Consider the following 16,549-nt stretch of genomic DNA (forward strand, 5'->3'; position numbering starts at 1 on the left):
TGGTTTATGATCCTCCACCCTCAACATGATTAGACTCTATCTCCTGCCATGTTTGGCCACTGGAGGAGACCAGGGAAAACGGAGAGATGTGGAAACTTATGATCCCTATTACATCATCGTTGTTACTGTAATGTAACATTTATTTTACTTGGTTTAACCTCCTTGACATTTTGAGAGATACCAAAATTGTACTTAGCCTACATTTAAGCATGGTTTTTATTTGTTCCTTTATTTAACCAGGCAAGTCAGTTAAGAATAAATTCTTATTTTCAATGACAGCCTAGGAACAGTGGGTTAACTGCCTGTTCAGGGGCAGAACGACAGATTAGTACCCTGTCAGCTCAGGGGTTTGAACTTGTAACCTTCCGGTTCCTAGTCCAACTCTCTAACCACTAGGCTACCCTTTATTAGTAAAACTGTATGCATATTATCTGTTCTAAAATACTGAGATGGGAGACAAAGTTCTGAGTTAAATAAAACACAATAAATAATTGCTGCCAGCCAACAGTGGTGTAAAGTACTTAAGTAGATTTCTGGGGTATCTGTACTTTACTTGACTATTTATATTTTTGACAACTTTTACTTTTACATCACTACATTCCTTAAGAAAATAATGTACTTTTTACTGCATACATTTTCCGACACCCAAAAGTACATGTTACATTTTGAATGCTTAGTAGGACAGGATAATTGTCTTATTCACACACTTATCAAGAGAACACCCTTGGTCATCCCTATTTCCACTGATCTGGCGGACTTCTGGCAGATATTTACTTTTGATACTTAACTATATTTAAAACCAAATACTTTTAGACTTTTACTCAAGTAGTATTTTACTGGGTGACTTTCACTTTTACTTGAGTCATTTTTTATTAAGGTATCTTTACTTTTACTCAAGTATGAGAATTGTATACGTTTTCCACCATTTGAGTAAGATATTTAGGAGCCTCCTTTTGGACATGACTGATCACATCCATTGAGATTCAGAGGTCCTGTGTCAGGTAGCTGTCTTTTCTGATCAGTCTGCTCTGTAGCTCTAGTTGATTATGTACAGTACGGACACAGCAGTCGGATTGTGAGAGGCGGAAAGAGATAATGAATATTGGGAAAGACAATTCACAAAATGTATTGCATGGTGGGAAATGTAGGTTAGTTCAACGTACGTAGCCTATTGGCCTCAAAGTTTACTAACAGATAGGCAAAATAGATACACACGGAATCTTTAAATGCTTGCCAAAGCCACACTGTAGATGTATGCTAAATTAAAACATGTCCGCTCCTTTGTGAGATACAGCACCCAATCACTTTCCATGGCTTTATGGTGAGTGACGTAATGGACACCAACTCCCAGCGTCCTTTGAGAAGTACACTGATTTAATGAACAGTTCGTTAAGGCATAGACCTATCTTGGTAGTTGTAGTTTCCGTAGTAAGACTATTTCCTTGTAGCTTTCATGAGGTGGATTCTGCTCAGCAGAGGGAAGTAGATATGAAAATAGTGCCCAGGTAACTCTGTTTAAATATTTACTCTACTTTAATAATCGTTTTACTGCACTAGAGTATAAGCCTGCTGTAATTCAAGCCCTCCAGTGCGTCAACTTCGCCTGTTGCGTGCGCTATTGTAATGCAAATACCGCAATGGTCGTTTTACTGTAGACCAGAGGTCAGTTTTATGTCACAAAACAACCTCACTGTAGCCTATACATGATTACATGACGTTGATTGTTACATCGACGTTGATGTCGCAAATAGGCACGCGCGCCTTTGAAAAACAATTGTCAACATCTGAACAAAAATTACGAATGTGAAAAGCTACACCTCTGCTTACAGGATGGCTTCAACTTGATTATGTCTGTCGCCAGGTATATCTCTTGTCTAGTCCAGAAAAATCTAATTGCTACAATTTTTCGAAACTTGGTCGCAGCGAAATGACACTAGAGACGCGACATGATTGTATAGGAAATTGCACTGGCAGAAGTTGAAAGAGGTTATACAGCGAGAGGGAGGGCGACATTGTTGTTTGTTGACATCCGGTATGGCTACAATGGCTACCACCCCTGTGGTCTACTCGCGGGAAACTACTAGGCTACATGGGTAAAATAACCAATCCTGTAGGACTACTTGTAGACTACATTGTGGGTTTGTTGGTTGTGGGGGACAGCATAATTTACGTAACCATAATTATGCGATATGATAACACTGTAATTTAGCCAATATTGTTATGAGTGTCCAGAATCCCCAGGTAAATATGTGTGCCTTCTTCCTTTGTAACTTGAATATAGGTCTTTCTGCTCCTCAAGACACTGTCCATGTGTTATCCATATAACCTAGTAAAATATAAACTCATAATCCAACACACAATACAATTGTATCAAGTTACTTTCTCAAGATTGAGATTATTAAATGTTTTTGTGTTGTAAAATACACTCTTTGCCCTCTACCCACAGGATTGTGTGAATTTATGGAAATATGTCCAAGAAAAGGGGCAGGTAGGTTGAATCACTTGTTGATTATTTCACTGATATTCTAGTACTGTTTTGTGTGTTTCCTGGTTTGCTTGAACCCGAACTTGCCCACTGGGCATACGATGGTTGAATTAACGTTGTTTCCACGTCATTTCAACAAAATTACGTTCAACCAACGTGGAATAGACTGTGAATTGACGTCTGTGCCCAGTGGGTTGAATTTATTTTTTACCCATTTTACATTTGTCATTTAGCAGACGCTTTTATCCATAGTGACTTAAATTTAGCGTAAAGATGGCTAAGTGAGACAACCACATATCACAATCATAGTAAGTTTTACCTCAATATAGTTATCAGCAAAGTGCTAGTATGAAAAAAGTAATGGCACTAGCCAACAAAAGACGGCAACAACTGATTAAGATAAATAACTGATACTTAGCTACTCCTGGAGAGAGCAGAAGTCCTCTAGCTACAGATGACATTTTTTAAAAATTAGGATCCCCATTAGCCGACGCCAATGGAGACAGCTAGTCTTACTGGGGTCTGACACATAACGAAAAATACATTATAGACATAGAGCCTATATTCTTCTCTCCCTTCCCCTCAGAAAGCGTAGCAGCGGTGAGCTGAGTGAGAGTTCAGGTTCGTCTCTGTCATCGACCCCGGACCCTAACAACCTGCTGGGCATGCGGATTGAGCACATCTGGAGGGAGAAGGGCAACCTGACCAAGTGGAAAGGCACAGTGCTGGAGCGCCTCACCGTCAACACCTCCCTCTACATGGTCAAATACGACGGATTCGACTGCGTCTATGGCATTGAGCTGTTCAAGGATGAGCGAGTGTCCAACCTCCAGGTTTTAACAGAGAAAGTCGGTGGGTTGGCTTGCTATTTGAGTATGTTGAAGCTTTTATTTAACCAGGTTGATCACGAGTAGGGCTATGGCGGTCACTAAATTTAGTCAGCCGGTGATTGTCAAGCAAATAACTTCCGATCTCACGGTAATTGACCGTTAATGAACATAAACACATTTAGCCTCTCCTGGCTTCCACACGTAGTCTACAAGCCACCGATGGAGAACTTTGAAACATCTATATTATAGAAAGTCTTATAAATCCCTGTAATATAGCCTACACCTTCACAATAAATCCATTATTTATTTTAGAATGGTCTAAAGTAACATGGTATGATGAAAATGTAGTTCATTTCAGAAGAACAGAACAGCATACTCTGAGTTGTCCTTATGTTAGGTCCTGATCTGGCAAAAAACTTTAATGTATACAGAAATTGGCTATTTAGGAAAAAATAATCTGATGAAAACCTTTGAAGTACACAGTTTACCGTGTTGCATCTTCCAAGCTTTGGAGATACAATTTACAACCAGGAATATTTTGTTTTGTAAATTGCCATTCTTTTTTTTAATCCAGAATAGTTCCTGTTTTCTTTGCAACATTTTAGCAAACAGTATAGCTCTCAAATCATCATATACAGTACAATAAAATGTGCACTTCATTCTCAACCTCCTAAATCCCAGATAGTACATAGTCGCTCTTCTTCATCAATGGCATTGAGCCTACGTACTTCAAATTGTCAGAGGCAGTATCCTGGTTCTCAACTGGGCACACAAGGACCTTTTGGTTAGGTGAGAGGTGACATAAGGTCATAGATTGTAGCTCCTTTGATCTGGTTGTAAGTTCAGAGTTTTGGTTTAGCCATATGTCGGTTAACCCTTAGCTACAATGAAAATTGGTAAACTTGTGTTTGATCATACTGCATCCTAACTTGTTTCTAAAGTGTTGTAGATCAGCTTCCTTAAATATGGCATCGAGTTCCGTTGTCCAAGGGTAGTTGTGTGTTTTATCCCAGTTGAAATACATTTTTGTTATTCTGTCCACTGGAATATTGATAAGGCTGTTCCATAACCTAATAATTTCCCCCCTCTTGTCTTATTTCACAGAGCTCCCAACCCATGTCTCCTTGAATAGCAAGGCTTGGAGCAAACTTACACACTCCCAGAAAACATTGTATGGCTCTATTCTGAATAGAGTCTGCTGTTTTGGATTCTATAAAACCCCTGATTCCAGCAGCATAGTTCAGTATAGGACACACATGAACTAAAGAGCTGCGAATATGTACAATAGCCCAGGTCTTTACAGACTTTCAGTGTACTTACGACAGAATCTAGTACATACTTTATACCCTCTTTAAAAGTCATACATTCATCAAAAGGAAACCAATATGAGTTAGTGTTTTAGGGGTATTGCTTCAAAAGAGAATATGAAAACTTCTTACTGTCTCATTAATCATTCATCTCCATTTGGTACACCAGAGATTGACTGTGTTCTGCATACATTGCAAATCAAACTCGCTTTCTGCAATGAGAACAATATCATCCGGGTACAATAGTAAAAGACAAAATAGAGTCTGCAGTAACCTAGTAGACTTTAGGACTTCATTTGGCAACTCTGCTATTCTTATTGCTTTTCTTATTTTGCTTTCTCAACAGCCTTCCTAACTTCCTCCAAAGTCAATTCAGGAGCACGTTTGAGGTGTATCCAGCCCTATTCATCTCAATTTCCAACCCATTCTTTAAGTTACATGTATAATTTATAATTAATCATCAAGCACAGGTGGTATATTATTGCCTGAAAATAGGTTAACAAAATTCTTCTCCCAGTTATCTAATACACAATTCTTCTTATGTTCAAGTTGATAATTTTCCAGTATGATTTCCATTGGAATTTTCATAACTCTTTTCGGACCCAGTTTATTGATTTCAGTCCAAAATTGCTTACTTTGCAGTTGTTCAAGATGCAGTGCTTGGCCCCTACTGAATCTCCTCTTCTAGAACTTAGCTTGTTGTCAACATATGTTGACACTGTTTAAACTCTTCCCTTAAACCTCTTCTCATTGATTGGTCGTTACATTTTAGAAACATATTTTCTGCAACACTCATTACAAACCATAAATGACTTAACTCTTTATTCCAGTAAGGGTTTACCAATTTGTTGAGGTTTTGGGCTTGGATGATACTGATTTTAACAGGTAAACACTTTTCCATTGCATCATGTAGTACATCACAGAACCGGCCATACCACTGATCGATATTATATTGTGTTTTCTGGCAAGCTTCCAGGTTATCAATAAGGTCCATAAGAACAGTACAGCACATGTCAGATGAAAGAAAATAGTCAGCTAGGTTTCTAGGCCTTCTTTTTGTCTGATTTGCACTTGGCTTTGATAAGCCTACATCACCTTCCTCCCCAGTATAGTTTCAGAAACAACAATGAAGGAGCAGGCCTCCAATCAGGCCGATACACTCAGGACCTTTACTTTCCACAAGCTCAGTTGAAGTAATCACATTCAACTCCACGCATGAATTCAGACAGTCATGAGGTGTTATAATATAGTCGACGACTGCTTTTCACTTTGTTGACAAAATTATCATTTTGTGGTGATAATCTACCGTCTAGAATGTAGAATTTGGAATCCTTTTGAGAACTCATGCCTATTTAAACCTGTGTCTAAAGCAACTTTAGGTGCAATAACATCAATGTCAATTAAACAATCTTTCAGATCACAGATACGACTGTTCAGGTCACCGAATATATATATATATATATATATATACACACACACACACACACACACACACACAGTACCTTCAGAAAGTATTCATACCCCTTGACTTATTCCACATTTTGTGTTACAGGCTGAATTCAAAATGTATTAAATATTTATTTTTCTCACCCATCTACCTCACAATGACAACATGAAAACATGTTTTAAAACATTTTGCCAATGTACTGAAAATGAAATATCCAATTTACATAAGTATTCACACCCCTGAGTCAATACATGTTAGAATCACCGTTGACAGCGATTACAGTTAAGTCTTTCTGGGTAAGTCTCTAAGAGCTATGCACACCTGGATTGTACAATATTTGCCAATTTTTTATTTTTTGAAAATTATTCAAGATCAGTCAAATTGGTTGTTGGTCATTGCCAGACAGCCATTTTTAAGTCTTGCCATAGATTTTCAAGCTGGTTTAAGTCAAAACTGTAACTCGGCCACTAATGACCATTCAATGTCGTCTTAGTAAGCACCTACAGTATATATTTGGCCTTGTGTTTTAGGTTATTGTCCTGCTGAAAGGTGAATTTGTCTCATAAGTGTCTGTTGGAAAGCAGACTGAACCAGGTTTTTCTCTAAGATTTTGCCTGTGCTTAGCTCTATTCAGGTTCTTTTTTATCCTAAGAAAAACTCCCTAGTCCTTGCCAATGACAAGCACATCCGTAGAACCCTCCGGTGGTAAATAACAAGACAAAATAACAAAATAATGTTTTTTTTATTTATCTAGACACACGGTGTTCAAATCTTACACCAATTTTTCCATCCATTGACTTGTCCACAATGTTCACTCTCTATTGTTCAATTTGTTCCTAAAAAAAGTCAGATGCCACCTGAAGCTTTAGGGGCTCTTGCTCTTATATGAACATTTTGGTTGCGTCCAAACCAAGAATAACCATCCAAGTCAATAGTGGAGTCGCCAGACAAATGAGTTTCATTCAGATGAATAGTCAGAGTGTAGGGCCTGTAGTAGTAATGTTCTAAGAGTAGAATTTGAGGTCGTCCATCCATTAACGTTCCAGTGAATTAAATGCAATTGTTAAGCCGGGACATGATCTGTTAGTCCCGGCGTCTGTGGTCGCCCTAGGGATCAGAAGAACTGCTTCATCATCCTCCCATTCCCCGAAATGTAGAAATCTTGAAGTTTTGAAGTTGATTTTGATTATTCCATTTGTGTGGACCGATGATGCTTTAGCCGGAGGACATACCCTTTATCTTTAATGTGACCTTCACGACTCCTGGTCCCCAGCCTCTTGCTCTCATTCTTTCGGTGGCCACCAACTCTGGCACCCTCGGTGACAGCTCTCCTCCTTTTCTGCCGTGTCTTTGTTGTCCTTGTAAGGTTACTATTATAGATGCGTCTGGGTCAAACTGTTTAGTTGGGTTCTTGTTGTGTTACATTTTTGTCCTCGATACTGCCCATTCTTGAACTCAGGAGCGCTATATCCAGGTCAATATCTTCACAGATTTATTTGGCTTTCTGCTCCAAATCAGTTGATGAGATTTTGATTTTCTATGACCAGCTTCTCCATGTTGTCACGAAGGCTGTCGACCTGGCTGTTTATTTGCTTTTCAAGAATTGTTTGCATTGTGACCATTTTCACATTGAGCATCTTCAATTATTCCATTATACCGTCAGTCTCGTTTTTGTCAAAGCGAATCTCCATCCGGGTTATTTTCTGCCTTAACGGTAGCGTAGCAGACGTCTCCCATATGGTTAAGATAGCCTGCTGAGTAATTAATGTAACTTTAGGAAGTTTAAAACAACATATTTACATTTTGTTTTCAAAGTTTTGTCTGTTTGCTAAACACTGTTCACCAATTGGAAGTCCAGTCAGTCTATCTACAAAATACACAAGAGCTACTGTGTGTGCAGGTCTTTGCTCCAGACCAGCATGTACATAACAGATTAATTTGATCAAATCAAATTTATTTCTATAGCCCTTCGTACATCAGCTTATATCTCAAAGTGCTGTACAGAAACCCAGCCTAAAACCCCAAACAGCAAGCAATACAGGTGTTGAAGCACATTGGCTAGGAAAAACTCCCTAGAAAAGGCCAAAACCTAGGAAGAAACCTAGAGAGGAACCAGGCTATGTGGGGTGGCCAGTCCTCTTCTGGCTGTGCCGGGTGGAGATTATAACAGAACATGGCCAAGATGTTCAAATGTTTATAAATGACCAGCATGGTCAAATAATAATAATCACAGGCAGAACAGTTGAACAACTGGAGCAGAACAACAGGCAGAACAACTGGAGCAGCAGCACGGCCAGGTGGACTGGGGACAGCAAGGAGTCATCATGTCAGGTAGTCCTGAGGCATGGTCCTAGGGCTCAGGTCCTCCGAGAGAGAGAAAGAGAGAATTAGAGAGAGCATACTTAAATTCACACAGGACCCCGGATAGGACAGGAGAAGTACTCCAGATATAACAAACTGACCCTAGCCCCCCGACACACAAACTACTGCAGCATAAATACTGGAGGCTGAGACAGGAGGGGTCAGGAGACACTGTGGCCACATCCGATGACACCCCCAGACAGGGCCAAACAGGAAGAATATAACCCCACCCACTTTGCCAAAGCACAGCCCCCACACCACTAGAGGGATATCTTCAACCACCAACTTACCATCCTGAGACAAGGCCGAGTATAGTCCACAAAGATCTCCGCCACGGCACAACCCAGACAGGAAGATCACATCAGTGACTCAACCCACTCAAGTGATGCACCCCTCCTAGGGACGGTATGAAAGAGCCCTAGTAAGCCAGTGACTCAGCCCCTTTAATAGGGTTAGAGGCAGAGAATCCCAGTGGAAAGAGGGGAACCGGCCCGGCAGAGACAGCAAGGGCCCTTGCCTTGACAGGAAGCCAGTGTAGGGAGGCTAGCACTGGAGTAATATGATCAAATTTTGGGGTTCTAGTCAGGATTCTAGCAGCCGTATTTAGCATGAACTGAAGTTTATTTAGTGCTTTATCCGGGTAGCCGGAAAGTAGAGCATTGCAGTAGTCTAACCTAGAAGTGACAAAAGCATGGATTCATTTTTCTACATCATTTCTGGACAGAAAGTTTCTGATTTTTGCAATGTTACATAGATGGAAAAAAGCTGTCCTTGAAACAGTCTTGATATGTTCTTCAAAAGAGAGATCAGGTTCCAGTGTAACGCCGAGGTCCTTCAGTTTTGCCTTATCATGTGTAATTTCCCCTCATTGATAATTGTATTCTTCTTCCGTACAGCAAACCACAACTCTGTGCAATATAATTGTGCTCAATCCCATTATGAACCCTAGCACCTCGCTTCTACTGTATATGTGTCAATGTGGAAGGATTGTGTAGGATTGGACCTATACAGCTATCCATGCCATTCAGATCTACACAAGTGCTTAGGAGTGGTTTTGAAATTGAGTATTTGTGTTTCCACCTCTAGTCACCGCCCAAAGTACACAAAAAAATCAATGCTATTCCCTCTACCTTTCCCTAATTGGGGAACTATTTTAGTTGCCTGGTGGAATCTGCCTTGTCTTGCAAAAGCTCATATTCTGTTTAATTTTAAACCAAAAGTGAGCGCAGCATTCGGTCTGCTTAACCATGTTGCTATTTGATTTATTTTCAACACTATAAAATCTGTGGTTTACCCCTATAGTAAACAACAAGATCAAGGTGCCCCATGATGCGCCAGAGCTGGTGGGGAAGGCTGTGGAGCACCTGTTTGAGAAGGAGGACGGTGAGAAGAACGAGTGGCGGGGCATGGTGCTGTCTCGCGCCCCCATCATGACCAACTGGTACTACATCACCTATGAGAAGGACCCTGTGCTCTACATGTACCAGCTCTGGGACGACTATAAGGACGGAGACCTCCGCATCCTCCCTGAAGCAGGTAAGAGCTTTTATTTGTTTTGGGATATTTGTTTTAATTTTCTTTGGTTGGAATCAGCTAATTCCCCAATCCTGTAAAAAGAGGGAAGGGCAATACAGAGAGACAGAAATGGAGAGAGATAATCGGTCCACTGATAAATCTGGACTATACAAATGAAAGATTAAACATTCTCAGACACTGCCAGAGATAATTATCATTCCCTCTCAAATAGCCTATTATGATAATCTCAGGATTTATGCAATGTTAGTGCTGACCAAAGGGAAACCTCATTTAACATAGTAATGGGGATGGTGGTCCTTTTGATTGTCAAGGGTACACTCATGTTGGTATAGCTCTACAGTATCTTATCTTCTTAAACTTCTTGGCGGGATCATTTTCGTCAACAGCCGCTGAATTGCAGAGCGCCAAATTCAAATTAAATTACTCAAAATATTTAATTTTCATGAAATCACAAGTGCAATATATCAAAACACAGCTTAGCTTGTTGTTAATCCACCTGGCGTGTCAGATTTCAAAAAAGCTTTACAGCAAAATCTATCCAAGCGTTTATGTTAGGACATCTCTCTCAGCAGACAAAACATTACAAACAGCAAAGTAGATTGGTCACGAAAGTCAGAAAAGCAATAGAACGAATCACTTACCTTTGATCTTCGGATGTTTGCACTCACGAGACTCCCAGTTACACAAATGTTCCTTTTGTTCCATAACGATTATTTTTATATCCAAAATACCTCCATTTGGTTAGCGCGTTTTGTTCTGAAATCCACAGGCTCGAGCGGTCACGACGGGGCAGATGATAATTCCAAATAGTATCCGTAAAGTTCGTAGAAACATGTCAAACGTTTTTTATAATCAATCCTCAGGTTGTTTATAATCGATAATATTTCAACCGGACCGTAGCTTTTTCAATAAGAGAAAGAGAGAAAATGTCTGCTCCAAGCTGTTGCGCATGTGATCCTTCTCGCTCATATTTCAGAATAAAAGCCTGAAACTATGTCTAAAGACTGTTCACACCATGTGGAAGCCATAGAGAAAGGAATCTGGTTGATATCCCTTTAAATGGAGGGAAGGCCTGCAATGGAACAGAGACGTTTCAGCAAAAACAGCACTTCCTGGTTGGATTTTCCTCAGGTTTTCGCCTGCAATATCAGTTTGTTATACTCACAGACAATATGTTGACAGTTTTGGAAACTTTAGAGTGTTTTCTATCCTAATCTGACAATTATATGCATATTCTAGATTCTGGGCCAGAGAAATAGGCAGTTTTGTTTGGGTGTGTTTTTCATCCAAACATCAAAATACTGCCCCCTACACTCAAGGTTTTAAGAAGGCATAGTACTGGAGTTTACTGCGTACAGCACTGAAGTTGGAATAGGGACATAGGAAGAGAATGACGTCGAGAGTACTATGACCACCTGTGGTGAAGTAATTGTTGTGAAGCTAAATGGAAGGCAGGTGACTGAAAGCATATGAAAAAATAGGAGGTCATGTAAATCTTGTGAGGCTACTGGGTGAAATAGACTTGAGTTTTTAATTGAGCATGAGAACTGGAACACACACACATACCTTATGCTCATTCCCTGTTCAGGATGTTATTGTAAAATAGAGTGTGTTCTCAATTACTTACCTGGTTAAATAAATAGCTTAGCTTCTGAGCAGGCTACCTGAATGAGGAGGAAGTATTTGTTTTGGTATGTGAAGTAAAAGGGCAGACGACAGCATATGCAAATTCTCTTTTTTCATTATCTCTGTTCTTTCTTCCTCATCTTATTATTTTCTTGTTTCCCAGAGAACAAACACCTACTGCCTGCAGACAGGAAGCCAGGCGAGGAGACAGAGAGCCTTGTGGGTAAGCAGGTGGAGTACGTCACGGATAAGGGCGTGAAAAGGACGGGGCTGGTTATCTACCAGGTTCCAGCCAAACCCTCTGTCTACTACATCAAATACGACGATGACTTCCACATCCACGTCTACGACCTGGTCAAAACGACCTAGAATACAACTCTACCCGGTCAAAGCCCCCTAGAAAGGACTAGGCCCCCCTGCCTCCAACCCTCACACCTGTACACTCATCTTAGGTTGAGGCCTATTTCAACTCAAGTCAATTCAGGAAGAGAGTTGAAGTTCAGTATTCACCAAAGTCAAAATATTGGGAAACTTAATTCATTATTGGAATGTCAATCCATTTCCTGAATTGACTGGATTGAAATGGAACTCTGCAACCATGACACTACCCTGCCATTATTGTGGACATATTCCCTGACCTGTGTCTTGTCCAACGTCAGAAGTTTGCTAAAAGTGTGAACTCTGTGACTCATAGTGACTAGTGTTTTGTAAACAGTGCAAAGCTTGCATGTATTTCCTTTGCTTTTAAGAAACAAGTGATTAAGCAGTTATGTCTGATTTTGTTTGGCTAAGAAGTACTAATTATAAATCGCTCTGGATAAGAGCGTCTGCTAAATGACTAAAATATAAATGTAAGGAAGTAGATATTATCAATGAAAATGACCTATGTTGATGTTCAAATGTGTTGCTAGAATAAGTGCAATAAAAAAATGATTTAATAGAAATTATAAACAACTGCCAAGATTTGACTGCACATGTGTCAGAATAGCCAAACACCAGCTGAGGTCAAATTATTAGACCTACTAGTTTCATGAGTACAGAGAAGTCATGTTTATTTGAGCCAGACATTTAAATACTATCGGCTGTCACTGCAAGACATTTTGGATTATAATATACCCTTAGTCATGGTTGAATAATCAAATATTTCTGTCACGTTAGAACGCTGTGAACGTAACTGTACTTGCTTTTGTAAATACCTGTATTGTGAGGCATTCTTGAAAATACTGCAAAGATGCTTTGGTATGATTTGCTGTTAAATAATGCATGATTTAGAGATTGCAGCAATTGTTGGTTCATTATTGTTTGTTTCATTATGGTGGGTAACCACCCCAGTTGGTAAAGCAGCACAATATATACAAAAAGACAGAAGGACAAATGGTTTCTCCATCATTTAATCCTCCCCCCCTCCAACATTTTAAATAGACATTTAAAATCAAATCAAAGTTTATTAGTACAGAGATTAGCAGATGTTAAAGCAGGTGCCGCGACAAAACAAAATAAAAATAAACAAGAAATTAAGAAACGAGCAATGTTAGAGTCCGGAATATTAATACAGGGTGTGTATAGACAATATCTACAATATACGGTGTAAGTAGTAAAAGGGTATGTACAGCAGTAGTTGTATAGGATGAGCTATGTCAAGAATACAGTATCCCACTAGGCACAAATGTCAATTCAACGTCTTCCACATTGGTTCAATGTAATTTCATTGAAATAATGTAGAAACAACACCTAAAGTGGACATTGCTCTTGGCTGCATGGAGTCGCATTAACAGTAATCCCATGCAGCCTTGTTTACAAGTTTGAACACTGGAAGATGACATTTAATTTACACCTCGAGCAGGATGATAGAGCGTAATTATGGGGCGGGTGTAAGTGGGGCGGGTGTGGTTTCATGACAATGATGGCAAGAGCAGCTGCTCACCTATTTTACCCAATGCAGTTCCACCTCCAACACCGCCAAAACATCCGCTATGCGGGTGTCTGCTATCGCCAGTTAATGCTTGATCTGATTGAATCTAGGCCGGCTAGTGATGACTGTTTAACAGTCTGATGGCCTAGAGATAGAAGCTGCTTTTCAGACTCTTGGGGCCAGCTTCGATGTACCTGTACTGTCTCTGCCTGCTAGATGGTCGCAGGGTGAACTTGGGTGGCTGAGGTCCTTGATGATCTTCTTTGCCTTCCTGTGATACCTGGTGCTGAAGGTGTCCTGGAGGATAGGCATTGTGCCCCAGGTGATGCGCTGGGCAAGACCGCACCTCCCTCTGGAGAGCCCTGCGGTTGCGGGAGGTGCAGTTGCCATACCAGGCGGTGATACAGCCCGACAGAATGGTGCTCAATGGTGCATCTGTAGAAGTTTGAGATGGTCAAACATGACTCCAAGCCAAATTTCTTCAGCCTCCTGTGGTTGAAGAGGTGCTGTTGCCCCTTCATCACGGTATCAGTGTAGCGGTACCATTTCAGGTTTCTCAGGAGGAACTTTGCACTCCGTGGAACTTGAAGCTTTTGACCCTCTCCACTGTGGCCCCGTGGATGGAGGCGTACTCTCTCGGCTGTCTCCTGTAGTCCACAAACAACTCCTTCGTTTTCTTGACATTGAGGGAGAGGTTATTTTCCTGGCAAACACTTCGCCAGGGCTCTCACCTCCTCCTTGTAGGCTGTCTCGTCATTGTTGGTAATCAGGCCTACCACTATGTCGTCAGCAAACTTGATGATAAAGTTGGAGACGTGCGTTGCCATGCAGTCGTGTGAATGGGGAGTACCTTCACCACCTGGAGTTGGCCCATCAGGAAGTCTAGTTGCACAGAGAGGGGTTCAGACCCAGGGTCCTGAGCTTAGTGATGAGCTTGGAGGGCACTATGGTGTTGAATGCTTAGCTGAAGTTGATGAACAACATTCTCACATAGGTGTTCTTCTTGTCAAGGTTGGATAGGAAAGTATGCAGTGCAATGGCGATTTCGTCTTCCATGGATCTGTTGTGGCGGTATGCAAATTGTAGTGGGTGTCGGGTAAGGTGGAGGTGATATGGTCCTTAAATAGCCTCGCAAAGCACTTCATGAGGCAGGGGTGAGGCTGTGGATGTTTGTATGTCAGCATGTTGTCATTTTTGTGTATGTTTTGTATTGTATAATAAAACGTCTTTTTTTTTTTTACAAAAAAGAGCACTTCATGATGACATTTAGATCAGTAACCTTTGCTTTCTTGGGTACAGGAACAATGGTGGACATCTTGAAGCAAGTGTGGACAACAGAAAACAATTTTGTAATATGATTCTAGCAGGTAATTACTGATTGTTATAAATAGTTCAATTGAGCAAAAGCTTTAATAAACACATTAAACCACACTTTGAACAATTGTTGTAAAATGAGCATTTCCTTGTTTTAGCAATGACTGCGTGGCAAACACGACTCCAACACCATCATTAGGTTTGCTGACGACACAACAGTGGTAGGCCTGATCACCGACAACGATGAGACAGCCTATAAGGAGGAGGTCAGAGAACTGGCAGTGGGGTGCCAGGACAACAACCTCTCCCTCAATGTGAGCAGGATAAAGGAACTGATCGTGGACAACAGGAAAAGGAGGGCAGAACAGGCCCACATTAACATCGATGGGGCTGTAGTGGAGTGGGTTGAGAGTTTCAAGTTCCTTGGCGTCCACATCACCAACGAACTATCATGGTCCAAACATACCAAGACAGTCGTGAAGAGGGCACAACAAAACCTTTTCCCCCTCAGGAGACTAAAAAGATTTGGCTTGGGCCCCCAGATCCTCAAAAGGTTATACAGCTGCACCATCGAGAGCATCCAGACCGGTTGCATCACCGCCAGGTATGGCAACTAACCTGTCTCACGACGGTCTAAACCCAGCTCACGTTCCCTATTAGTGGGTTAACAATCCAACGCTTGGTGAATTCTGCTTCACAATGATAGGAAGAGCAGACATCACTGGGGCCAAGCTTCCTGCCATCCAGGACCTATAAAATAGGCGGTGTCAGAGGAAAGCCTATTGTCAGAGACTCCAGTCACCCAAGTTATAAACTGTTTTCTCTTCTACCGCACGGCAAGCGGTACCGGAGCGGGACCAAAAGGCTCCTCAACAGCTTCTACCCCCAAGCCATTAGATTGCTGAACAATTCATAAAACAGTCCCAACAGGACAATTTACATTGACCCCCCCCCCCCTTTGCACTCTGACTCGGTACCGGTGCCCCCTGTATACAGCCTCTATTCTTATTCTTATTGTGTTACTTTTTATTATTACTTTTATTTTAGCCTACTTGGTAAATATTTTATTCTTCTTGAACTGCACTGTTGGCTTGTAAGTCAGCATTTTACTGTAAAGTCTACACTTGTATTCGGCGCATGTGACAAAGTTTGATTTGATTTGACTTCTGTAGTGGTTTTAGTCCATTCTTGTACAGTTCAAGTGATTGACTGTCAATGGGTTGTCATTAGAAATACAATTCCGAAGGAGATTTGTTGAAGAAAATCACTTGCGCTCTGTGGACAGATTCACTAAAAAGGAATAAGGAATGAAACATAAAATGGTAATAAAAACGTTTAATGTTTCTAGCTTAGCTTTTGTTCTTCGTTCACCTTGGGAAATAACAGGTGTAAAAATTGCACAGACCTTTCTAAAGCTGGACATTAGGTTTTAATGGGGTATTTTTCCACAGTAAGAGGTTGATGTTGAAATTGACTTTTGAAACTAGCTTTTGTTTAGAAAAGTTGAAGATAAATACCTTCTTAGTCATGTTCTCTCAAAATGCCATGTTTAATTTAACTCTGAAATTATACATCCCATTTTGAGACTTGTCATTTTCCTCTCCTCTTGTGTTCTTGCTCTATTATTCTCGCTGTGTTTGCTAGCTATTGAAACCGTTGTTTCTGTCATTATGCCAGTCTATCAGTCAGTGGCATTCAAAATCTCTGTTTGGAATAAATGTTTTATTTGTA

At 40.7% G+C, this 16,549-nt stretch overlaps 1 protein-coding gene across 3 annotated transcripts; it reads left to right on the forward strand.

Annotated features, from left to right (window-relative positions):
• Positions 1-1,339: 1,339 nt before the first annotated feature.
• Positions 1,340-14,942, forward strand: LOC110508408 (spindlin-W). 3 transcript variants are annotated; one of them, XM_021588921.3, is made up of 5 exons: positions 1,340-1,505; positions 2,447-2,488; positions 3,072-3,337; positions 9,733-9,966; positions 11,756-14,942. In XM_021588921.3, the coding sequence occupies exons 2-5, from the start codon at positions 2,469-2,471 to the stop codon at positions 11,959-11,961; spliced, it is 726 nt and encodes a 241-aa protein (XP_021444596.1). In that variant the 5' UTR covers positions 1,340-1,505; positions 2,447-2,468; the 3' UTR covers positions 11,962-14,942. The 3 variants fall into 3 exon arrangements, with proteins under 3 accessions (XP_021444596.1, XP_021444598.1, XP_021444597.1); XM_021588923.3 differs by having other exon boundaries at positions 1,426-2,241; XM_021588922.3 differs by lacking the exon at positions 1,340-1,505 and adding an exon at positions 1,729-2,093.
• Positions 14,943-16,549: the final 1,607 nt, after the last annotated feature.

This window comes from Oncorhynchus mykiss, chromosome 28 (genome assembly GCF_057628025.1).
Source record: "Oncorhynchus mykiss isolate SJ-2025 chromosome 28, ASM5762802v1, whole genome shotgun sequence".
Classification (NCBI taxonomy): Eukaryota; Metazoa; Chordata; class Actinopteri; order Salmoniformes; family Salmonidae; genus Oncorhynchus; species Oncorhynchus mykiss.